Source organism: Diachasmimorpha longicaudata, chromosome 7 (assembly GCF_034640455.1).
Source record: "Diachasmimorpha longicaudata isolate KC_UGA_2023 chromosome 7, iyDiaLong2, whole genome shotgun sequence".
NCBI lineage: Eukaryota > Metazoa > Arthropoda > Insecta > Hymenoptera > Braconidae > Diachasmimorpha > Diachasmimorpha longicaudata.
This window is the reverse complement of record NC_087231.1, coordinates 3,996,421-4,013,703: the sequence shown is the minus strand read 5'-3', so window position 1 is coordinate 4,013,703 and position 17,283 is coordinate 3,996,421. Positions and strand designations below refer to the sequence as shown.

At 40.7% G+C, this 17,283-nt stretch overlaps 2 protein-coding genes across 4 annotated transcripts; one reads left to right on the top strand and one right to left on the bottom strand.

Annotated features, from left to right (window-relative positions):
* The first annotated feature begins 2,760 nt into the window (after positions 1-2,760).
* Positions 2,761-11,084, top strand: LOC135164807 (neurotrimin-like). Of its 3 annotated transcripts, XM_064125482.1 has the most exons (12): positions 2,770-2,910; positions 3,117-3,279; positions 3,747-4,026; positions 4,184-4,660; positions 6,032-6,133; positions 6,878-7,093; positions 7,370-7,491; positions 7,612-7,753; positions 8,374-8,771; positions 9,201-9,393; positions 9,490-9,543; positions 9,719-11,084. In XM_064125482.1, exons 4-12 carry the CDS (start codon positions 4,621-4,623, stop codon positions 9,847-9,849), a joined length of 1,398 nt encoding a protein of 465 aa, XP_063981552.1. In that variant the 5' UTR covers positions 2,770-2,910; positions 3,117-3,279; positions 3,747-4,026; positions 4,184-4,620; the 3' UTR covers positions 9,850-11,084. The 3 variants fall into 3 exon arrangements, with proteins under 3 accessions (XP_063981553.1, XP_063981552.1, XP_063981551.1); XM_064125481.1 differs by having other exon boundaries at positions 3,747-4,660; XM_064125483.1 differs by lacking the exons at positions 3,117-3,279; positions 3,747-4,026 and having other exon boundaries at positions 2,761-2,910.
* Positions 10,561-16,361, bottom strand: LOC135164808 (cofilin/actin-depolymerizing factor homolog). The gene is made up of 3 exons (XM_064125484.1): positions 16,195-16,361; positions 11,265-11,507; positions 10,561-11,151 (listed from the first exon to the last, which is right to left on the bottom strand). The coding sequence occupies exons 1-3, from the start codon at positions 16,195-16,197 to the stop codon at positions 10,951-10,953; spliced, it is 447 nt and encodes a 148-aa protein (XP_063981554.1). The 5' UTR covers positions 16,198-16,361; the 3' UTR covers positions 10,561-10,950.
* Positions 16,362-17,283: the final 922 nt, after the last annotated feature.

The window sequence follows — 17,283 nt, the reverse complement described above, 5'->3', positions numbered from 1 at the left end:
CTCGGTGAACGAGAAAATTTCAACCGCCCAAGTTTTTCGCTACGCGGAGAGAAATATTCAAGAAAAATGACGTATATTTTCCGTAATTCTGGAGTAAAATACTGGTGTCAGGACTTTTACGGAACTGTTGACAATTTTTTCCGAAAGTTCCGTAATTTTTGGCTGAATCGATTGTGAAAAATTACAATACTGTCGCGTAAAATTTCCCAATTGGTGCCGTAATCGATGAGCGAACTGCCAGAAATATTCCGTAATTTTTACTTACTGAACTTTCGATAATTAATATTTCTTGTCTGTAGATCCAAGAAGATTAGATTGAAGTTTGAAGTAAATTCATCCAACTTCCTGAAAATCCAATTGGAAAACTTACTGAATTTAGATAATCAATATGTTTTTCTTTTTTTTTTTCGTAATTTTTTCCGTAATTTTTACGGAATATTTCTCGGCGTGTACCTTCCCATCTTACTCGACAACCGAGCGAATATCTCCTCCATTTATTATTCCATTTTTCGTCTTAATTGGATTCGCCCGATCACTGACAAATGTTTATTTCATGAAGTTGATGACTTATGGATTTCGTCTAGTTCATTAAAAAAGTTGTTGATTCATGACCAGGTTATTGTGGGTCTGAAAAAAACTTATCTTTACAGCCGTCACCTTTGACTCACCCCCCTCAGGTAATTCGTGATAAGAAAGTTTTATCAAAATGACATTTAAGCCCCGAATAAATTCTGAATCATAATTTCCAGATTTTTATTTCACCAAAAATATATAACTCTCGTTTATGGGAATCTTTCGTGTCTGCGTGCACGCATCTTGACCCCAACAATACCCCAAAAAAAGCCTTTTCATTCGTCAAAGAAGGTCAAGGACTCATTGTCCCGAGCCCTCCAATTCCCCGTTAACGCATTATTATCAACGTCCAGAGCCACACACACTCAGTCACGATTTATGCCCAACGGCATTGGAGGTGTCAAGTGCTTGATGGTACCATGCATTTACGTTTCTCGAAATTCCCCCATTTTGCATCCCAACCCGTAGTTTAATTATTCATGTTTGCTGTGGAATCGAGTGTCACACTTAACTACGTATCACGATGAAAGTAATTAACTCGTCGCTCCCCTTCCCCCTGACACTGAGAACGTCTTCCGAGCAAATGACCGTCTTCATGCATCTGCACGACCTCCGAGGTGATCCCAACTTCCGATTGTACCGGGGGACAAAAAACGAATTGACGAAGGAAAAAAAAATGAGGGACAATGACAAATGCCCGGTTCAATTAGTTCCAATTAAACCGAACAAATTTCATCGAGTTTCTTTTTTCCCTCGTTTAATCTAGACATTTTTTTTACTCACTCACTTGGCTGTATCCGGGGAAGTGCGATGAATGGCGGAGGCCGGGGGGTCATAAGACAGTTTGCTGATTACGTCGTTTTTAATGCGAACTTCTAATAGGATTACATCGGGATGAGGGGAATAGAGTCTTTTCAGGGAAATATTAGGCCTGACGGCGGACGGCGACCGGTACTGAAGCCTTACGATTAATCTTTATTCATGGAACATAAGAAAATCCACCGAGACTTGGTCATCAATAGCCCTTTATTGGGAATTCAACGATCTTCTAGGCACTGGAGCGTACACATGAAATTCATTTTTTTCATTGTACACGAGAAGAGAAAAGTCTATGAAAAATTACTGTGCGGAGCACTAGAATCGAGGTGCAATGGAGTGGCTTACTCACACATAAAAATTCCTATTAATACCGTAAATGTTGCAATAAATGTGGTAATGAATGATATGTCATTGTTTATTTAAGATTAAATAAAAAATTCATAGAAATCTTTTAAAAATTTCTATCAAGGTCAGTTTATTTTATTGTATCTTCCTTCGTTTTTTACTGTGCCACACAGCAATTTTTCGATAACTCATTGTAATTGGTTAAGGATGAACGCCGAATGTCGCCGATTATTGCCGACGTTAGACTTCGTCATATTTTGAATTTTTACGAGACCAATATAGAATTTTCCCCAAGTCTATAAATAAATTTTACTATGCGACATAGTAATTTTTCTCAGGCCTGCAGGCTGCCCCAAAATGATAAGGTAGCACAGTAGTTCTCATCGAAATTACACTATAAAAATTGTTAGATTATTCCCTGTAAAGTTTTATTTTTCTTTCTATTCCTAGAAACTAAAAATGTCGCTAAAAACAACAGTACCGAGTGACAAAGTCTAAGTGACGAATGCCGCTAGTTATGTTCGTAATTACCTCCCCACTTCTCATTATTTTCATTCCCCATCGATTCGCCGGTCCTCCAGTACAAGTTCCTTCCCCAGCTCGACCCTCACTCCAAATAATTTCCAATATTTCATGTGTCGCAAATGAGTGGATGAAAAAAAATTCATTAATCGGATATTCAGACTGCGCAACAGCGTAGCAATTAAATTTCCCTGGGTAAAGGCGTCACATTTTTCCTTTCTCTCTCTTTCTCTCTCAGGCGCGAGTGTCGAGTGGAATTGGATATTAATATATGGAAACTCGTGTACCAGTTTTGATTGGGGATTCGTTAAAAACAAGAATTCTAGCGGTGGCCATCGGTGGGTGAATATGTATGTCCGGAATTTCGAGTAATTCCGGATTTATAGCTCTCCCTCTCTGCGACATGTGGAATGGAGAAGCGGAGGTGATGGTAAAATCCACGATTCGACAATCGATCATTGAGTCATCGTTGATCCAATATAGAAAATCCCCTCTCGCTATTTCTTCTCTCATTCTCTTTTGTTCTCAATGTTCGTTATCGTTTCTTCTGTGTCACGCTCCAATGAACAGACATATCCATCACCCTTTGAGCATATTACCGATAATCGTCGCAGACAGCGCGATTTATGCTCACAAAGGACATCCAGAAAGGTAAATATTACCATACGGACAACAAAGTGCAATAAAAGTCACCAGAAATTCCGGAAGTTTTTCCCAATGATCTCACCCCAATTATTATTGCAAATGGCATTTCGTTCTGTGCACTCGGTAGAGGTGAAATTATTTTATTACGGAGTTACGACGCAGTTAAGTAGTAGCCAGAGGTAAATTCATAGATTTATGCTTTTTATCATCAGTCATTAAAGCCCCCGGGAACGATGGGAGTAATGTGGAGTGGATGGGCCTGCGTCCAATGAGCAGAATAATACGATAAATAATGCAATTTCACCGCAACTACAATTGTCATTACTCGTGAATGCACCAGACCTCTGACCAAATGCAACCAATTTATCGTTTATCGTTCGTATTTTTGAAATATCAGGTGGATTTTTTCATCCGCTCAAAACATTTTCATTTCTATCTTTATATTTTCTCATTATCTTATTAGTAAACTCTGATAGATCAATGAATACAAAAGCGTACGGCGAGAAATATTACGGAATATTTCTCATAATTTTTGTGGAGATAAAGTCATTTCCGTTTTCCGGATAAAGAAATTTCCGTAAAAATTCCAGAATATTTCTGGCAGTTCGCTCACCGATTACGGAATCGACTGAGAAATTTTACACGACAATATCGTAATTTTTCACAGTCGATTCAGCCAAAAATTACGGAACTTTCAGGAAAAATTCCATGACAGTTCCGTAAAATTCCCGATAAATCGTATTTCGCTCCAGAATTACGGAAAAGCCGTAATTTTTCTTGAATATTTATCTCCGCGTGGCTAATGAAATTTTACCAATATTCTTCTACACTTCTTATTGAAGCACTGCCATTGCCCCACTCCTTCTACAATCGAAGATATAATAATAGCCCGCGTGCACCGGAATTCAAGATTGGATTAACGTCTGAATGGGGATAACTCGATGAATGACTCTATAGGAGTTTCGTGTCGGTGCGTAAATTGAGCAAATTACAGAAGAATGGCCTTTCGGTGTTAGCTTGGGCACGGAGATCCCCGCAATGCCCCTATATACATGCCGATTTAACCCACCCAGAGGCTCTCACCACGACACCACCCGCACACCATCAGAAATTACTTGGAATGTCAGCGGCAACTGCATTTTAATTTTCAATATAAATTTTGATTAAATTACGGGTCAAACGACTGCTTTCGCTGTTCGTTGTTAATATGTTTATTGATCGAGTAATTAAAAAATCCATAATCTAATTAATACAAAATGTCTTCCCATGTATTTTCCAGGCGAAACTCCATCACTTCGGAATATCGCAATGCAAGAAGAGTCTCTCGGGCGAGAAGATCCACCAAGTGATGGCCCGATTGAATGATGAATCAGTGATTTCGAGGGGATATGAGAGTCACTGAGTTGCGCAGTGGACAACTGGTGGTAATTACATCCCGAGGATGAATGTACTCGACGATGTATTAGAAAGTAAGAGGGCACCCGGGGGAGCACGCCTCGGTGGGCCCTTGTCGTGGCATCAAGCGCCCAGTTAGTCTCTGAGAAGTTGTGCATTTCACTCGACGTCGTTCCTCGCATTTACCCTTGAACCTTTTCTCGAGCCCGACGGTCCGTCTGCATAACCACTAAATCATATTCCACCCTAATCTAGCAGTTTACAACCTTCCATTCTCCCTTGAGAATAAGTTCTCTCAAGTGCCATTATCAAGTTTGCGGAATGAAAATGTCGTCTCGGTGGTACAGTGCTCTTGTGTTTGGTAAGAAACTCTCCAGTGACAGATCTTTAAAAATTCTTTATTACGGTGCAGTGGATTTGTCCTCAAATCATGCGAATTAAGTTCTTTAGAATTTTTTTTTGTGTTAATCTACTGGACTTAATGAGTGCGTGCAGATTACCCGGGGGAGGTTTTACCCACTAGCCGACTTGCCCTTTAACACGCAACGTAATTTTTGCAGTGGTATACTCGTGATCGTATCGATAAATGAGGTCTTGGGAGGAAGGGTGAGGTATTCATGAGAGAAGGGTGACTGTAAAAATAGAAATTCATTTGCTTTTGCATTTTTCTTGGTGGAGTCGAAGAAATAAGACGACGAAGGCAGTGAGAAATCAGGTTATAAACTCCCTCAGCTCATTGTCCAATGTCATATTTCCATGTCATGTGTCCTGCATGAGCCCTCGCAGAGCCTAAAAAATCGCTATAAAATTATTATTCCACGGATGTGCCCGGCGTACCCTCTAATCCACCGGGGAAATCTCATTTAGTACTTAGCACGAGCATTCGCAAAAGCAGGCGGTACGAAATAGAACGACTAAAAAGAAACACCTGTATAAACTCGCGATAATCAAATAGAATCGATCATGCAGCGTGTGGTAACAGCAGCGATACCACATTCGCGTGGTGAAGAAAAGTGGCCCGTTCAATTTTTAATCCAACTCGCACGGGAAAAACGTTTGCTCTCTCCAATTTTCAGTCCACAGCGCTGTTCAATTTCACTGGATTCGTCGGGAAATTAAAACAGCAAAAAAATATGTAGCCAGCCACCCCTCCCCTCTCTCTCACTCTCTCGACACTATATCGATACTGACATATCGCTGAGCAATCCACTAAAAAATGTTTTTTAATTGGAAACAAACGGTTTTCGTGAAAATCAATGTGAACTTTACGGTGACACATTTTTTTCTTTTATTTCGTTTTCATTTTTATTATTCCATGTAATCCCCTCATTTGAAATTCGAATTTTGCGGGGGAGAATTTTAATGAAGCCTCGTTTCCTTTACAAAGTTCTCTCCCCTATTCCCATTCACCCTCACCCCGCCCGGGGAGATTCTCATGATTTTCGATGTTCTTGAGGAGGTAAAGGAGCGAGAGAATCACAGGGAGATTGGTTTCTTGATTTTACGAATGCAGGAGCTTCCAGTTGCTAATACTCCCATAATTGGGCCGCTTAATCCCGACTAAAAGTCCCGAGGGCCAACAAAGGACGGCTTGGCCACTTTATTGGATTTATTGCCTCCCAGCGACTGACTCGACTCGTCTAAACGACTCCTCAGGATTTCATTAACTTTATGGAAAAACGTCATTACCGCAGTGTCCTGATTTTTTCGTGGCATTTTTTTTTGCTTCAAGGTGTTTGGATCTCATTCTCCTGGAGCTTCAACAGTGCCCAAACTACTGTGAGGACTTATCAGAATAAAACAGTGGTCCTGCCCTGCCACGTTGACAGTCTTGGTAAGTACTCGCATGAGATTCATGAATAAACCACTTCTACGGAAACAATTCATCAACTGAAACCTGTAATTAAGTTAGAAATATTTTTTCCTGTGAATTATGAAAATATTAGAAATATTAGAACCATTAATTGTTCTTGCGACTGAATTTCAATAAATAATTCGTCGAGTTATCAAAAACTAAAATTTCGAATTCGAGGATTCACAAGATTTGTTATGCATTATCATAACGTCCTTGACGCACGGAGATCTTTATCTTTTTTTATTTGTAATATTCGACTTCTCGGTGTTTCTTCTATCGCCCATTTTTTCCCTCGTGGAGGCTTCACGCGTCAATTCCCCGTGGGAAATGAAAGTTCTCGGGGAAGGGTCCGACGACTCAAGGGGGCAGTTTCGTTTGGCCTCGATGTAGGCCGAAACGTCCTAGACTATTTGCATTTCATTCGTTATTTCTCTCCAATCGTTTCCACAAACGGCAGTACTGAAGAGAATGGACTCCGGTGAGAGATCTTCGGGGGATCGTTCATTTCAGTGTCGAATTTTTTCATTCATTTTTTACGGTGGTACGGAATAGAAATATCGTAGGGGGCAGATCGAGAAAGCTCTGTGGACTCAAAAAGTCCAATAAAATTGTTGTCCGTCACATAATTTTTCCGTTTCATGCCGTAATTTTTGTCTGTCAGTCGTGAAGAATCAGGAGCCAAGTGATAAATCAGGAATATATTTATCATAATGTTTTTTGCAGGTGTCCCTACGACAGTCAGATGGTGGAAAGACGACCGCCAGTTAGCTGACAGTGGTGACCCAAACTTCGTCCTCCCCGCGAGAATGAAGATGTGGGACAACATGAGTCTAGAAATATCGCAAGTGCAGCCGGAGGATTCGGGTGAATACGTGTGCCAAGCGACCAGGCCATCATCCTGGGGGCACGTCACTCAGGTCCACGCTATCGAAGTCATGTGTGAGTTGATACCCCACCCCAGAATTGAGTGCCAATGATGGATGATATGTATATCCCCTCGAAAGTTGTGGTCCACGCTCCCACGAGGATGAAATTCGAGACAAGATCGTCAGGAATTTTCATCTGGCAATATCTCCCATGGAATTCCAATTTTTTTTTTCTTCATTTTGCATTGGTCTCCTGTGAACCTTGACATCTTGAGGAGACTCCGAAATGCCTCCCGGGGGGAAAATTTCTCATAGTTTCACTTCGGCATTTAATTTTATGTCTCGATAGATCCCCCGACGGTCCACTCGGTACCAGAAGCCGGCGAACTGGAGGTGAATCTCGGAGAGGAGGTGGAAATCGCCTGTATCGCTAAAGGAGTACCTTATCCCAGCATCTCATGGCGGATGAAGGTGAAAAATCGATTGATGAGCCATTGATTGATTTCTACTTTTGCCAAACGTTCCAGAGACCCCACCCCCTGATTTTTAGAACCTCAATTGGAATTTCCCTAATGCCTTCATTTTTCACAGGACGAGGAGATGAAGCTCTTGGACGAGAGATCAAAATTGAGGTTTCAAGCGGACAATCGAAGCCTGTCCGGTCGCTACACCTGCGTTGCAGACAATGGGGTGGGTGATCCGGCTACTGCCACCATAGACCTTCGCATTCGTTGTGAGTGTAATATTGGCACATGCCATTTCAATCGTCTCCCACAAAATTTCCTTTGAAATAATAATTTCCATTGATTTGTCCTTCACCCTCATCAATTCCTCGAATTTAAATCTGCGATTCGATGTGGCCCCGCGCCAGTTAAGCCTGAGGTTGACTCAACACGTGGACCCAGGCCAGCCAATTAGCTAGCCAGGAAGCAATCATGCAAAACCACGTGTAAGTGTACACAGTGGGAGAAATTTGCAATTACAAATTCTATCTTCGCATAGCCACTGTTTGATGAATGTCATTAATCAAATCCATGGAGAGGTGTAGGTACTTTTGTCAAGGGCGGGGAATGCAGTGAGAATTGAACAGAGAGGAGACTATTAAATTGTGTAATTAATGAAATATTATTCATGATTTTGATTATGAGGTATCAATTATTTAATTTATTCCTCATCACATAACATCATCGCGTAATTATCAGTATTAAAAAAATGCTCACCTCCCATTTTCCATAATTACCAGGGCATAATTGCCCGAGCAATTGAGCACCTCATTGATGAAAATCTTAATGGAACCCCGGTAGATAACTAAAACTACATCCCCTCAATGTTAATGGCTCCCCCCTTCCACAGACAAACCGGAGATTGAGCCGAAGAAGAGCTGGATCCACGCCTCTCCTGGGATTAGAATTCAGTTGGACTGTAAGGTCAGTGCATGGCCGGAGGCCCTCGTCGATTGGTACTTCGAGGGTGAGAAGATTCTCTTCTCATCGAGAATTGTCAAGCACACAGCGGATCAAGTGCACAGTCTCATCATCAGAAACGTGAGATCCGCCGACTATGGCTATTACCAGTGCAAAGCCTCCAATAATCTCGGAGTGACCGAAGCTGCTATTGAGGTATCTGGTATTGCCAATGCCGCTGTGTTCAAGGAGTCCAATATCATATCGCGAAATGCTTACAATTTCATCTGGGAGGTGGACAGCTACAGTCCAATCATCGAGTACCAATTCTGGTTTCGCAAGTATTGGGTTCGTTTCGCCGTTCACCCGATATTTTCATTCTTTTATTTGCGTTGTAAAATGAGATGGAGTTGAAAATTTGATATGAGTCGGTTGACAAAATCCCGGGCGAGTGTTTTGATACATAAAAAAAATTATCATAATGAGAAAATAATAAGTAGAGAATTTTACCTTACTGAGCTAATTTTTCAAGTCTTTTTGTTCAATTTTAACTAATCGATGTCAATGAGTTGCCGTAGAAAATATGTTAATTGATGGAATTCTAACAGTCCGTAATGACAAACAAATGCAATGAAGTTCCATAATGATAAAATAATAATTACGACTTCATATTGCTTCAACTTCTACAAAAATGAAAGTATTCTTTAATCTTCTTTGACACATACATCATCCAAAGAAGAAGTAAAAAAAAAAAGTATTAAACTTTTTTATCATCAGCCTTCGGAGCGCCGTGACTGGCACAAGCTCTTCATTCCAAGCGGCAGTGAAGCGATTGGACCACTCCATTCTAAGTCTTTTAATCTCACGGGCTTAGCCCCAGCTACATACTACGAGGCACTCGTTCTAGCTAGAAATCGCTATGGGTGGAGTAAACCCTCGAAGGTACTGAGATTTGCTACTGAGGGTGCACGTAAGTACTCACAATGACTTTTACAAATTTTGAAATTCATCTACCTCGGATCACCAGGATCCATTGTGTTGTTATCTACTCTCTTTTCTTTGACAGCTCCCCACAAGGAACATTATAAGGTCGAGGAGGTGTACGAGGAGTCAGCGCCAGGTAATTGAATAGAAATCTAAATTCAGTCCCACACGAGACTTTTGAAAAATTGGATAAAAAAAATATAGAACGCAAATATTAGTGTAATTCATTAGTTTTTCAGCATTATTCATTAAATTAAAATGCATTTTTATCATGCATTTCTCCTAACAAATCGACTGGAATTATTTTTCAGCTGTCGTCCTGGGCAGTCCTGCACTCCAACAATCACCATCTGAACCCAGTGGTGCGGATATCATTGTCACAACCTTCATACCAAGTCTGATTATCTCTATCTACGCCCTAATTGACCTAACTCTCACGTAATCCCGAATTACCGATGGAATCTGATCAATATAAATATTCCTTAGTCTTTTGATAATTCACTCGCCCAAACTGAGTGTTATTTATTACAACTGAAAAAAATTGTACAGTAGTTAATAAGTCAATACGAGTGGTAATTAAGAATATGTGGAACTGCAGATATCACTCTGTTCCATTCTTTTTTTTTTATTGTATACACTTTGTGCGTGTGAGGACAGACTAACAAGAGAAAATAATATTAAATGACATATGACTTTGTTAATTCCATTGTCAGTCATTGTGCCTCCCCTTCTCCTAGTGAAAAATGCAATTTTTTCAAATGACGATTTAGTACTGATGAATTCCCTCATGAGAAAATTTATTCTAAAAAATATATAATTCAAATAAATTATATATTTTTAAAAATATAAGCCACGCACTCTACTCCTCGAGATTAAATCAACAGATGACTAAAAATCAGCCTCCAGGAGTTTGTATAGAAATGCATTCAATGGATTGTCCTGTGAGATAATGAAAAAAAAATGATAATAAATTTACGATTTGTTCTGTTGGTTTGTGATTTTTCTTATTCATCGACTGCATGACTTCCATTTTTGTAAATTGTTGCAATCTTTTACAATTATTATTACCTTATTACAATAATAATAGTACATTACAAATCATATCAGACAGATTCACGCCAACGATCGTAGTATGAAAGAAAAAAGGATATAATTCATTGCAATTGTATCTTTATTTCATTGAATGTTCTGCTGTCATCAATCAACCTCGCTTTGTTTTTCATGTTAAATGTGAAAAAGCCCTCGATCACTGTTGGCCTCCTTCGACATCATCATGACTAATAATACGTTCAGCGCGAAATATCTAATAATCAGTTTTTTTGTTTCTTTAAATTCATTACTTTAAGTGAAAAATTGTGTAAAAAGATGAACCTCCGAACGCGATGTGTCACGAGCATTTTCGGTCTGCTCAGGGAAGGGAGATGTACCCGTTCGAATCCACGCTTTCATTTTTTTTTTATTTTTTTACTCATTTTTTTCTTCTTTTGTCGTTTTTTTTTCTTGTAGTAGTAGCTTTTGAGGGGAGGATGTTCCCGGAATATTTTTAATTCCTGTCGGTGGCACGGAGTTTCTCCTCGACAGCCTCCTCAGAGGCCTCCGAGAGATCCGTCGCCTGTATGTACTTCTGTACACCGACGAGGGACTTCTTGAGCGCGTCGAATGAGCTTGAGTACAACATCTTCTTCTTGACTTTTGCTGTGTCGGGACACCACGACATCAGGAACAATTTCTGTTTCTTGGAAGCCTGGAAAGCACAGATCATTGAATAACTAATTATTGGATTCACAAATTCTAAACGCAAGTTTACAAATTCAGAGTACCAGAAAAACTGCCAACATTTCAAAATCAGGTAATTACCTCGGAGGTGCCTTGACATTGATGAGTGTACTCGAAATCAAAAAGTCCATAACGGCATTCGCCAGTACCCCCCTTCTGCAGATCCTCGAGGAAATTTTCGTAAACGGCATCGCGGGGTCCAATTACCTCTACATCAATCTGCTTCTCGTCCTTGATGTAAAAGATGACGTACCGATGTTTCTTGTCCTTCTTAATTTCATCATATGTTGTCTTGCAGATGTCAGCTACAGTAACTCCGGATGCCTAAAAGTAACAGATGGAATTATCAATTCTTAATATTAAATATCTGTTTTTTTAGAGAAGCTCAGTTCTCGTTGCTCTTCTTTCAATAAAAATTGCGCCTAATATTCATTTATTCATCAATGATGACGATATGTCATCCCAGACAAGAATTTGTTTCCCCTTGACGGTGGATTCTTTAACCCTTCCACCCTTGAACCGTTCCAGAATTGGAAATTCCATTGGTGAATAATCAACTCAGTTATCAAAATCGAGGTCAAAGTCAGCTTCGATTAATCTTTCTTCACAACTGCTCGCGGATTTTCCTCCCGAAAATGGTGAGCCAACGACCCTGATATCCCGGTTTAATCAGCGCTCCATAAACCCAAGTAGTTTTTACTCCGGTTTTCTATCTTGTTCCCGGATAGACGGGAGGACAGCGGTCGAGGTACACCTCCGGAACGCGTGTGCCACGTGTCCAAGTGCGCCGATGGATAAGTTTAGAATTGGATCGGACTGCCCTCCCTTTTAGCATTGCTTATTCGCGCGTGGGAAGAATTTTATTTTCGTGAGTCCCCCCGCCCTCACCGCGGTACCGCAAAACAGGGGATGGCATCACCACTGATACCCTAGTCTAGTCACGCCAGGAGCACATCGATGCCAATGGACAACTCCATCAATTAATCTCGAGTCAGAGAGATAGAGAACTCATTAATTTGCCGATTCAATCGCTGCTCAACATTTTTTCTTAATGAAAATTCATACTGATTGAAATATTCAGTAATAAATACAAAATACTTCAGTATCAGATCATAATCATAAACGTCTAATTATTTTAATCCCACATTCCTGTCCATTAACGAAAAGACAACCTCACCATCAATTAAATTCCAATTCATGATTTAATTAAAAAGGTGGGTAATTTCTCTCTCATTAGAAACCGAATATTTCCCCCAAATTACATAACATTACATACGTTTACAAATTTTTTAAATGAAAACTCGGTCATGCTAAAAATCTCATAGAGCTACATCACAAATAGGCTCCCATCCAACTCTCAAATGCTCCTCAGGAATCATCATACTCTCTCCCTCAATATTTTGTCCGGAACGTTGGACTCACCTCGTCATTAAAGAGTTTGGGAAAATCCCCGAAGCTAGCATCGATAAGCGCCTCATCGATCAGCGCGATAATCGATGAAAATAAAATTTATCCTCCTCCCTCTCACCCTGACGACAAAATCCCAATCTCAATACGTCAACGTCCAAGCGTTGAGGAACAGAAGATAAACCCCTACCACCTAATTCTCACTTGTATTTTCATTTACTCCAAGTTGAGGCTCATTTATATCCGTCTGAAGCTTAAAATAGAGAACAGGATTTCCCTACTGTGGTTTACTGTACGAGTGGCCAAACAAAAAGGTTGAAAGAGACCGAGTGTGCATGTATGTGAGTTTTGTTACTTTTGTGTTATGGGACGCGCGCACGCTACGAGAAAATGGGGTAGAGGGGTGGGTTGGTTGGTTGGTTGAAATACATTTTAGAGTGGTTTAGTCTATTTGAATAAGGTCTGGGTTAGAAATAATGCTTGCCACGACTAGTTTCTCAACTGAGACCACTGGAGATGTAATTTAACGAGATTTTTCCCATGAGCATCGCCAGACAACGTGCAAGACCTGTGGTGATAAGTTATGTCGCCAATATCGATGGAATAAGTTATTTGCCAACGTAATGTTTCTTTGCAGAATAAAAATCCAATACAAATTTACCTCTCGAAGATATTACTTCGACATGAGTCAGTCTAATTACGAGTTGGATGCGAAATACTTCTGCGTCAACAATCACTCATTTTCCCTGAACATTTCAATGGCTTCGGTGATAATATTATGAATGTTCTTGTAGACGAATAATTATAATATTTATCCTCTTGGCAAGTAGATGGAAAGAACAATTTGTAGATCAAGAACAAATGAAAAAAATATTTTTCTCAACAACTGAGGATTATCTCGTCAACATCAACATTAGAACTCACTCTTGCCAAGTTAATATTTTCTTAAGAGAAGAAGTTAGACTCACAGATGTATCACCAAGGCTTATTATTCCTAGATGATTCAACCCAAGTTCTGTGGATAATAATTCTGAACAATGTGAAGCTGAACCAAGCGAAATATTCCCTAGGGTGTGCAAATCATTTTCAGGGCGTGTGTGAATTTTATTGGTCTTCCAAAATTCCAAATCATGTTCCTCCTGATCTTATAAATAACTAGAAAATGAAATAGCGAATAATTTTTAATAGGAATGAATCTCAAGGAAGTTCATGGGCCTCCTTTCGCCACATCATAATTCTGCAGTCAACTCTCTCGAAAAAAAAAATTTCTCTCCCAGTGAATGAACCCGTGAACATCATTTATTTCCTCGTACGCAACTCCTGCATAACGTGACGCGCGCACGCAACGACAATGGGGTGGAGGGCTTGTTTGAGATAAATTCACAAGAAGGAGCGAGAGGATTTTCGAGGTGGGATGCGACAGAGAGCCCCGTACGGTCGATCGATATGTGCCTCGTCAATGGGGGATGACTGAGGGCGGGAGCGAGGGCTCCCTCTGGCCCACGATAAAACTACCAAGGTCAGGCAGATGAATTCCTATCGAGGGCATTCGTTCCTCCGAAATTCAAGAAGAATAATCTCAAGATGAATGTCCCCTATAGATCCTCTGTGACCCTGCGCAACGGCCGGTGGCTACTGGTAGTTGACGATTGCCGGAATACTGACAACTAACGGTCAGACCTTGAGAATCACTGGCCATTGAATTCACCGTATCTCTCTCACTCCCGGCACTAGTCATTTGCCATAGAAATTTCAGTCCATGCAACTGTCTGGGGATTATGACTGATTGAATGAATCGGCATTGGTGTGAAAACTGCGGGTGATTATCGGTAATTATTTGTCGTTATCGAGACCGTACCAAGAGGGAGAGAATCAGTATCCTTCAGCAAAATGGGCATAATATCGTGAGCAATGAGTAAAATGCAACTTCTGAAATGAAGAAAAAATCCTGGTAAAAAATTATCTCTAGGTGCTGCCGTAAAAATTATGTACTCGCACTTTATTACTTTCTCTGTTGAATTTTTCATGAACTCGGAATTCAACAGGATAAAGTACAGTAGAAGGAAAAAAAAATATGCACAAAATTGTGAAATTACAAATTTCTGCTCTAAAAAAGGAAAAAAAATCAATAAATCAGGTACTTTTGCCTCCGTCAGAAACACGTGTACATCGGGATCTCCACCTCAATTTTTTTTGGCAATGCTCTCCGTCATGGATCGCCTCATCGGCATACGTTCCTGTCATATCAATCGATAAATCCATCACTACCATGAGCCGCACTTCAAAAGCAAAGAAAAGTTATCTCCACATGGAGATACCCTTCTCGATAATATAGTGCAGCACAACTGAACTGAATCCAGTCCTCGTGCCCAGCCAAAACATTTCCATTGTCATCTAACATTGATCAAGACATCGACAATTTGTTGGCATGCTATTTTCGTCCAGGACAATATTTATAAACTCTAAAATTCCGAAATTCTTCATGCAAATCTTTAGAAACGAGTTTTTTTTCCGGCAGCTGCTTTTGGTACAACTGTAACCATCTCGGATGATAACCCGAGGTAAAAAAAAAAATGTGAAACGTTATAAACGCCATTGAGATGTGTCGTCTCGTCAGTGAAAAGCCCCCGACGACGGAGGAAAAAAAAAGCGAGAGAGTGTATAAATATTCGTCGGGTATCGGATGGAGGAGTCCGAAAAGAGCCGGCGAAGAAGAGTCATGAGACTGAGACAGACGCAAATGAAACAGAACGAGACAGAGTCTTTCACCGTTGGATTATCCATGGGTGGGAACGAGACAGAGATACTCAGAGACGGAGAGAGAGAGAGAGTTGGAGCGGGTGTACCCCCTTGAATTGGCCACGTAATGCCGGCAACTGAAATATAATTCTAACCAGGAGAGTGCAACGATGCATCGAGTCTTGATATTCCAGTTCTCATAACTGAATTATCACGAGGCCTGCGAGATTATTCGAAAAAATACAGCACGAGATATCGTGGATACGGCGGTTTCACAGCTAGAGGAAGTGAGACAGAATGACGATTAAACCGAATATGGTGGGGCCGGACAGAGAGAGAGAGAGAGGGAGAGGGAAGGAGAGAGAGAGTAAGAGAGACGGAGGGACGCGTAATCGCGATCTGTCAATCGTTGAAATTTTTTTTTTTTTATCGATGCATTGAAAGAAATGATTCATGCCCGTTAGTTTCCTGGAAAGGACGAACACGGCACTCCCTTGACAACGACGTTGTTTCACGATTGAAGCAGTGACGAGTGAAGCATGAAAATTCGAGTCGGCTGTGTGACTCACGTATCCCCCAAAAAAACGTGCAATTGTCCGTGAAAATGGAGTCAAATCGTTTGCAGGAGTATTTCGAAGATGAGAAAAAAAAAATGTGCTATCGAGTCGCCAGTGCCGGGATACAGAAATGGCGACTGGCGCGTCCGCCTCCTCTTCTCGCCATAACCACAAAGTTGTTGCGTGCCGGGAGGCCACGAACGAATTATTTCCCCTTGCTCCCCGCTACCGATTTTTAAAGTCAATCACATAATTCGCATTCTGTCAATTCACACCGCACATTAGTTCGATTAATTGATCATATTTACCATTTTTAATAGCAGTCAAAGCCAAAGGGAGAAACGAGTAAACAAGCACTACCAACACTTCCCACTGGTAATCTCTCGACTGTGGTAGAACTGGATACCTTCGGGTTTTCTGTGTCCAGTTGGGGGTCGCGTACACCAACGACGAGGAAGGGAGGATCCTCGAGCGTACAGGCCTTTCTGCTGGCGCACAGTTTTACTGTTAATGCTGTATCACTACGCGTGCGCGCGCATGTGTATAGGCCTTATACCATTGGTCGTTTCCACTGGTTTACCACTACCGCCGGTTATTCACGGATTTACATTTAATTTTTATCCGGAAACATTTGCCAATTGCATAGGATTTTTTTTTCGCGAAAAAAATTAATGACCTCATATTCGTCAGGGAAATTTATCACATGAGATTTTTTTGAGATTATGAACGTGAAAATTAACATTTCGAGAGATGCCGGTATGGACTAATTTTTAGGCGTAGGCAGACGTCACGCGGCCCAACCGGTGGATTTATATAAACGCTATTTTTGAACGGTACAATCCCTTCGACAGGAACATTCAGCTAAATTAGTCATTTTAATTCGATCATTCGGGAATATGCTGCCGAGAATTTATGAATTTCTCGCCGCTCTTTCATGCCAGTTTCATGCACCGGGTGATTGAATTCTCTTGCCTCCGAAAATCCAGGGAATTAGGCGAAATTAGTCATCATGCATGACGTGCCAGTAGTGTCTCGACCAATGGGGTATCGGGACGTGGGGAAATTGCCTTATATGGGCAGTGGCATGCACACCCGACTGAAAGAGAGAGAGAAAGATGGATTATTTCCTCGGTACAATTCGACTATTCACGAAGCAAGACGCGCGCGCACACACAAATGGATCGAAGTGCCACTGTTTTCAGGCACTTTTTTTTAATTCATTGCTCACGAGCTTATTGTCTTCATTGGGGGTTGATGAGGATTTTTGATGCTATGAGGGGGTTCATTGACTGGTCTGGTCGTCAACTGTTTCGATTTAATTTAATTTTCATTTTATTACTTGAAATAAATACTTGCTTTTCATTTTTCAATGCCAATAAGAATTCTTTATTTTCAAT

Excerpts from the sequence above, each read along its gene's own strand:
- LOC135164807 (XM_064125483.1), top strand. The coding sequence starts at position 4,621 with ATGAAAATGTCGTCTCGGTGGTACAGTGCTCTTGTGTTTG. Across the intron at positions 7,754-8,373 it reads CATAGACCTTCGCATTCGTT|ACAAACCGGAGATTGAGCCG; the intron begins GTGAGTGTAATA and ends CCCCTTCCACAG. Across the intron at positions 8,772-9,200 it reads TCTGGTTTCGCAAGTATTGG|CCTTCGGAGCGCCGTGACTG; the intron begins GTTCGTTTCGCC and ends TTTTATCATCAG.
- LOC135164808 (XM_064125484.1), bottom strand. Across the intron at positions 11,152-11,264 it reads AATGTCAAGGCACCTCCGAG|GCTTCCAAGAAACAGAAATT; the intron begins GTAATTACCTGA and ends TGTGCTTTCCAG.